The 7,098-nt window shown below is 45.9% G+C and overlaps 1 protein-coding gene and 1 long non-coding RNA gene across 2 annotated transcripts in view; one reads left to right on the top strand and one right to left on the bottom strand.

The window, feature by feature from the left end:
• Positions 1-11: 11 nt before the first annotated feature.
• The window catches only part of MYBL2 (MYB proto-oncogene like 2), a 28,474-nt gene continuing 21,387 nt past the window's right edge, over positions 12-7,098 (top strand). Inside the window, exon 1 of the mRNA XM_019539694.1 lies at positions 12-239. Within this exon, the coding sequence (XP_019395239.1) occupies positions 184-239 (56 nt within the window). The 5' untranslated portion in view covers positions 12-183. The remainder of the gene's footprint in view (positions 240-7,098) is intronic.
• On the bottom strand, positions 2,209-4,847 carry LOC109313212. Its single transcript, XR_002101990.1, has 2 exons — positions 4,793-4,847; positions 2,209-3,321 (listed from the first exon to the last, which is right to left on the bottom strand). It is a non-coding gene; the product is annotated as an uncharacterized LOC109313212 (long non-coding RNA).

Below are 7,098 nucleotides of genomic sequence, written 5' to 3' on the forward strand. Positions count from 1 at the left end.
AGCTCTCAGTTACTTTCAGAGCGGCTGTGTTTAGAGCTGCGCAGCCATCTCGCATCTAATTCTGCACTCACCCATTTTCTCAAGATACAAGGGCTGTCATATATCCTTTGCAGGCATTGCCTTGGGCTGTGATAAAGTAAGAGAGGCAAATTAAAAGGACTCCTGCAGGATGCCGAGCGGGCCATGGCTGCTATCCTGCTACATTCCACCACTGAAACCTTTCCAGGATCGTTTCTGAGGTAACTTCTTTTTTGTCCTCTCATCGGAGGTTTACACTTCCCCCGTGGATCACTAAGGAAGCTGGGTTTTATTTAACAGGAAGAAATTCCTTGACACACGGCAACACTGGCCACCACCGTTTCCTAGTTAGCACACGTGTTGTTTCACGTGAAACTGTCAGGGTACCTGGAGCACTTTCACTTCATCAGTACTAGAGAAATGCGTGAATTTATTTGTGGAAAGACAGTATTCCCTTCAGCTCCTTGCTCTGGAAGTTGTTTCAGAAGACAGCAGTAGGTTATAGTGAGAGACAAGCCCATCTAGTACCTAGTTAAGCCAGTAGTTCTCCTACCGTAGATACTCTCTCCCTAAATGCAGGATGCTGGCTTTGATTTGTTCTCTTTTCAGTTCCCCCTGCTCCATCCATGATCTCCTCTGCCCTAGCCTTGCAGTGTCCATCTGCCACTTCTGCCTGTTGCCAGGACTGCTTTAAGTGCAGTATTTGTGCCCAGTTAGTGCCCAGGTCCACTAGCCCTCAGAAGAGGGTCAAGCTGTTGCTTTTAACTTTACCAGCCAAGCGGCATCAGCTAACAGGCTGTCCCTACAAGAGCTAGTCCTCTTTTGTGAAGTCAGCCATCTTGGTTCTTTGTGTGTTACATATCCCATGATGCTTTAACCCTGCATTAAAGATGGACCAGTTTAGCTGCATCTGGAGCCTCTGTTGGAGCACAGAGAGTTGAGTAGGCACAGCTCCTTTATAGCCAGCAGTCAGGTTAGGGGAGCTGAGATGAACACGCAGGTGGTTTCCAAGATAGCAAGATTCAAAATTTAAAGTCTCCCTTAGAAAAAGCAAGAGACCTTAAATGCCACCTTAAAAAGGAGTCCAGGAAAGCCTGCGTCTCTGTGTGTGTAATGAAGCAAAAATCCTAGCCCCGTCTACCAGAGCTGCAGCTAGAGGAACAGCAGTTTCATTTACAAGAAATTAAAAGTTCATTAGAGGGTTAAGGGAGACTTTTTCCAGGACTCTCTCAAGCCAACTAATAACCTGCCCTGCTCCCCTCCCCTCAAAAACAACAAAACAAAACTTGCATCCTTTTTCAACTCCTGAGCTAGGTACTTTTGTACCCTCATGACTCCAGTACTCATCTTTTTAGCTGGGAAGTTAAGTTGCTAGCCTTGCTCACTGTAACCCAGCATCTCCTGAGGGCATTTACATTTTGTATTACCTACATAGAGGCTAGTTCAGTGAAGAAAGCTATCACTTCCTGCCCTAACCTGGACTACGATGTCCACTATTCTTAAGCAATGAGAAAAGCTCTGGCTATTTCAGAACTCATGGTAAATTCTGAGTTTGGAAGTGTTGCCTAGCTTAAAGCAGCAGCTTACAGTTCAGTTAGGCCATCAGGTAGTAAGAGTCTCTGAAGTCTGCTATTTGTTAAATTATTAAACAAAAAGCACTCCCTCCCCCAAGGCTGCTATATTTGCTCCCACTGCCTAGCATCTTAAAATTGAAGGGATTGGTAGTGTTTTAAGTATATTCTCAACATCCCTACAGTTACTGCTGTTATCACTTCCTTTTTTTCTGCATAAAGGAGAGAAAGTAGAATATAATCTCTGAAGGAGACTCTTACACACTTGCTCGTTTAGTATCTCTAGATAGCCTTCCCCCATTGCCAGTGTTTGAAGGTCTGGAAGTATAGTCTTAGTAAAGCAGATGCATCTTTTTATAAGTTACTGCATAAATCACTATGACAATCCCATGCACACCTAAGTGTAGTGTTACTCCTCAAACTCACCAGATTTAGTCTTCCTGTGCTGTTTATTGCTTAGTATCCCAGTACTGAACTATCATTCTACTAAGCATTATTTTGTCAGGATCTCACTCTCTACCCTCTTCTAATTTAAGCCTCTTGCATGGTAGAATTTATAGAGTGCCTAATTAAATTACTTTGAATAGCATCTCCTATTACAGCCAAATCAAAGTGGAGGTTCAAGTGACAGTAGTGCTTTATTCAGTAAACAAAGTTACTCAGAGCAATTATAATCAATCTGACAAATCTCCAGTAATGTATTACTATATAGACAACTATAGACCAAAATTAGTGTTTGCCCAAACACAGCATCCCGACAGTTCAGTACAGTACAGTAATTTAGTTTTAAGTACTAGCCTCTTTGCATGCTGCAAATACACACTGATGTGTGTCATAGGTTGTACTCTGCAAAAAGAGTAGGTGCTAAAAACTCTGATAATGGAAGTAGAAACTCTTCTGGTGCATTCATCATAGCTTTGCTCTACAATGCAGAATCATAGGTGTTGAGGCAGAACCACAGCTACAGGCTCTGGCTCACTTAGCTGAGTATCATAACAAATAGACACTAAGGCAGGAATACAGTGTCTTTTGCTAGTAGCAGCCCAAGGCAAAATAATAGCAGAGGAAGATGTCTCCAGAGAGAGGGCATCTGTTTTTACAGATCCCAGTGATCTTGGCTCTTCAGCACTCACATCAAGGGACAGAATATTGTCCAGAGGGGCTTGTATCTCAGATATTTCCAATATAGGTGGGGGTGGCCTCCTGATAGTTGATAAATCAATTACTGTCTCTGAGCTCTTGGGGAGCAAGTTCTCCATTGATTGGAGGCACTTCTCTTCCCTGCATGGTGTAGAGGACTTGGTATCACAATATATATCCATGGTGTAATCGACTCTGCTGTATTCAGAAACCAGATTGGACAAGTCAAAGGCAACATGACCACCAGGGGTCTTGCAGAAGGAAGCAAGGCCACCATCACAAATGCCTTGGATCTGACTGTGCAATTCACTCTTCATACTGCTGGTCAAAGAGGACTTGGGTCTTGTCAAAGTATGCTGAGGACTGCCTTTTATCATCATCATGCTTTCCAAGTCAAGGAGACCATTCCAACTATTTGGCTTAGAGGTACAGTTAGTTTCTGTGTAGCGATTAACTGGGGATGAGTAGGTATAGCTGGAGACACCCGTCACAAATCCAAGTTCCATGATTTCCTTTAGTGTCATACTGGCATTGCTTCTGTGGATGGATGACATTGTAGAGCCTTCCAAGAGTCACTCACTCTTCTAAAATCCTAATGGCATCCAACGGAGAGACACCTTGTAAGCAGAGGAAGCCCCAAGAAATATGTTACTGTCAATTAAAGCTTGAGAAAGGAGCAGATTAGAAACTTGAGGTTTTAAGTGCACTGGTACAGGGATGTGGAAGTTGGCCTTATTACTAATATGGAGGCACGTATAGCAGCCTGAGAGAGCTTTTATCAGAAGAGCTTGTTCTGGTTTGGGAACTGGAAGAAACCACCCAGTGCCACAAATGCAGGCAAACCCAATACAAGTTGCCTTCATACCAATATAGTTAGATTGGTTAAAAAACCTACTCCCTCAGTTAGCACTTGCAAAGAGTTCTGCCAGTGTATGAACCAGACCTTGTGCCATTTCTCTTTACAGGGGTGTAGGTTGTAGCTGTGTTGGTCTAAGGACATGGGCAGACAAGGTTCTTTGGGTGACTCGGGTATCTTTTATTAGACCAACCTAAATAGTTGGAAACCCCCCCCCAAAAAACCTCCCCTCTTAACACATTTCTCTTTACATGCACCTTCCCTAACCTTGTAGCTTAAATTTGATACAAACTAGAAGTTATTTTCTGGGTCTGCAGTTCAATTTTACATCTCACTCAGCATGATTGTTTTGAAATTGAGCTGTGCAGCCAATACTGAAAATATTGGCCAAATACCATCTGACAAGGTGCCAAGACTGCCTAAGTGGTTGTCCTGGGAGTCAGTCAGACAAATGATTACCTTGAGCATCATATTTAACTTTCATCTTTACAATGGCTAAAAGAGTTCAAGGGATTGTAGGAGGCTAAATCAGAGCTCTCTGTCCATACTAATCAAAGACTCACACCAATGATGCTGCAGAGGCAGCCTAGGAAGTTTAAGCTCATTAGTGCATTGGAACCTTGTTTATAGCACAACTGATTTGTAAGGCAGCCCCTTTTTGGGACTAGATTCAGAAGCATCAGCTGTAGTTTGAGACTCCAGTTCATACTTTGTGTGCTAAGAACTTGCATCCTGCCTTCTGTCTACTTCAAACAATAGCCTCCAATGGCTCCAGTGTCATCCTCTTTGTCCTCAAGGGGTAAAAAGTACTTCAAATGAAGAACCATCCCTGCTATGTTGCTACTCTGATGGGGACTATTTGGCACTCCCAAACTGAAGTGGACTGTAGCAGGCTCTCCTACAGAGAGCCCCCTCTCTGTGTGGACACACTTATGCTTTTGCTAATAGAGACTGAGTACTGCCGAAAAGATTATGGAGTTTAAGTCAGGCCTAAAAAAAGAAAAAAATCCTGAAGTAGAATTAGTGAAAACCCACTACAATGGCTATTTTAAAAAAGAGACTATAAGCCTTCAAATGGGTCTTAAAAAAGAAGACAAAATTAGCATAGAAGTTTTCTTTTTCCTTTCCTAGGGGAAGTCTTAAACATTTGTAAAATAACAAAAAAAAACCCAAGACTGTTCTAAAGAGAAGAAAGGGGAAACCTCACCTTTTTCTACTACAGAAGATTTCTTGAGCACCATACTTGAGCTACTGATGCAGCTACCACAGCTTTTATAGCCTGGTTTTTAATTAGCAGCCCTCTCCTTGTAATTTCCTAATCAAGCCAACCTGGGGTAGGCAGACTTTCAGCTTGACAACAGTGGGGCTGGGCCATGAACAGCTAACCTGAAGTTTTTGTGGGAGATTGCCTGTCAGTTCTGGAGGCTTGCACACATTTAATTTTAGGGGACATCAGTGAATAGCCCTGTTGAGCTCACTGAGGTGTTTAGTTAAGTCTGTACAGGGTCACGGTCCAACTTCCCTGATTTTCAGAAGAGGGCTGTTCAAACATCCCTCCTGGTATACAGCCTCCGGGCACAGATGGCCTCCCCCAAGTCAGAGCCGCAACAATAAACTGAGGGGTTAACAGCCTTCTCTTTGGTATACTTAGATAGGGATGAACCTGCTGAGTAGGGGACCCGGCTAGATGACCTCCTGAAGTCCCTGCCAACCCTACTCTTCTATGATCTTTATGATTAGCCTCTTCACTCAGCTCTGTAATGCATTTCTAACAGGAATTCTCATTTATGTAAATGAAGCATAAATACGGAGGCAGATCTGAAGAGCTGGTCAGCAGCAACCTCCTGAGTTACGTGTGCAAAGATTTTAGTAAACCTAATGTGCTGACTCAGACACAGATGTACAATACATTCAGCCACAGAAAAAGCTGGAGAAGCCCTGACCCATATGAATGAACATGTGCAGTCGATTTTGTAAGGAGCAACAGTGCCATCTGCAGGCAGTGGCTCTCTGTGTGCCTGCAAGTGAGAGATCTTGTGGCTCCAGGTTTCTCAAACTCTGGCAGAGGAGGAGCACTGGAGAAGTTACCATGTGAACCCCTATTCTGCCACTGGTAATCATGCTGACACTTCCTCTGCCCTTGAGCACAGAGTACCCATCCTCTGTCTAGAATTGCCTTCATTTCAGATCTCAAAGCATCCCTGGGGAAAGCAACATTGGGAAGAAGGTGAAGTTTGTAGCATTTTTCCATGTGATGCAATGGGGAACGTGGAGAAGAGGCCATCCCCATATGACCATGGAGCCCTCCATAGGTGCAGAAAGTGCTCTGGGGTCCATGGACAAGTTTGGGAATCACTGCAGTGGCATCAGTGGTGAGCACAAATCCTCTGCTTAGGTATTTTGTCCTGGATACTTGTGAAACAGGCTAGTGCCCTGCATGACTGAATGCTCCAGTCACCCTCAACCTTTCAGACCTAGGGGTGATGTATGGTCTGCTCACTCAGGTTTAAAACATCTGTTTCTGTCTCTCCCATTCTGTGATCACTTTGTGCCAGGAGGCTGCTAACTCACCCCATGAGGTCTCAGAGGGATCATATGGAGTCTGGGGTGGGTATGGTGGCTGCTGTAGGGGGCTGTGAATGTGGCAGAGGTGAAAGGAGTAGGATTCTCTGCTTTATACCATTTCCTCCTGCCGATCTGAAGCAGAAGCTCCATTTACTGAGGCTGCAGTTAAGCAGTGCAGTTCGGCAGGTACCTAACTGTCAGCACAGGCTTAAAAGCATTTTGCTCAATGCAGGAGAGTCTCTTCCTATATAATCTTGTTTCCATTTTCTACCGTGGCCATTTTGTTGTTGCAATTACAGTTGCTACAAATGTAGCCGATCTGATGAGGAGTCACTTGGGGCACACTTTTGGATCATAAATAGAATGACTAGGGCTTCTGTTCCCTGGAGGCGCCTGCCTGGAGGTATACATACATCCCTGCAGGGGAGCTCACATCCCTTTGTACATCCACCCCGCGCCGAAGGCTGTGGTCACGGTCACGCCGGAGTATCTGACTCTCACGTCTGACTTTCAATCTTCAGAAAAGCACTTTACAGTGTTTTTGTGTCCATTAAATCTCAGGACACAATCTGCACCCTGGCAGAGACCGGGCCGCGTGTGCAGGGCGCGCGAGGCCCAAGTCCAGCTCTGGGGTCGGGGTCAGACACAAGTCTCTAGCCCCAGAGCCCAGGGCGGCGAGGCGGGCGGGCGAGCGAGGCCGACGGCTTTGCTGGGGCGGCCCAGGCGCTTGAGCAGGACGTGCACCGGGAATGGATGTGGTCTCAGCAGCCTGGGCACCCGCGCGGGGCCGGCCCGGCCCGGCCTAACACCGCCAGGGCAGGGCAGGGCAGGGGCGACCCCCAGAGCCTCGGGGGCTGCCCGCGCTCACCCACCTGCTCCGCGCGGCTCTTCCCGGCGCCGAGCGGCGGGGGCAGCCCGGGGGCGAAAGGCAAAACGGGGACCCCTGCG

Source organism: Crocodylus porosus, unplaced genomic scaffold (genome assembly GCF_001723895.1).
Source record: "Crocodylus porosus isolate Cpor-Errol unplaced genomic scaffold, CroPor_comp1, whole genome shotgun sequence".
Lineage (NCBI taxonomy): Eukaryota > Metazoa > Chordata > Crocodylia > Crocodylidae > Crocodylus > Crocodylus porosus.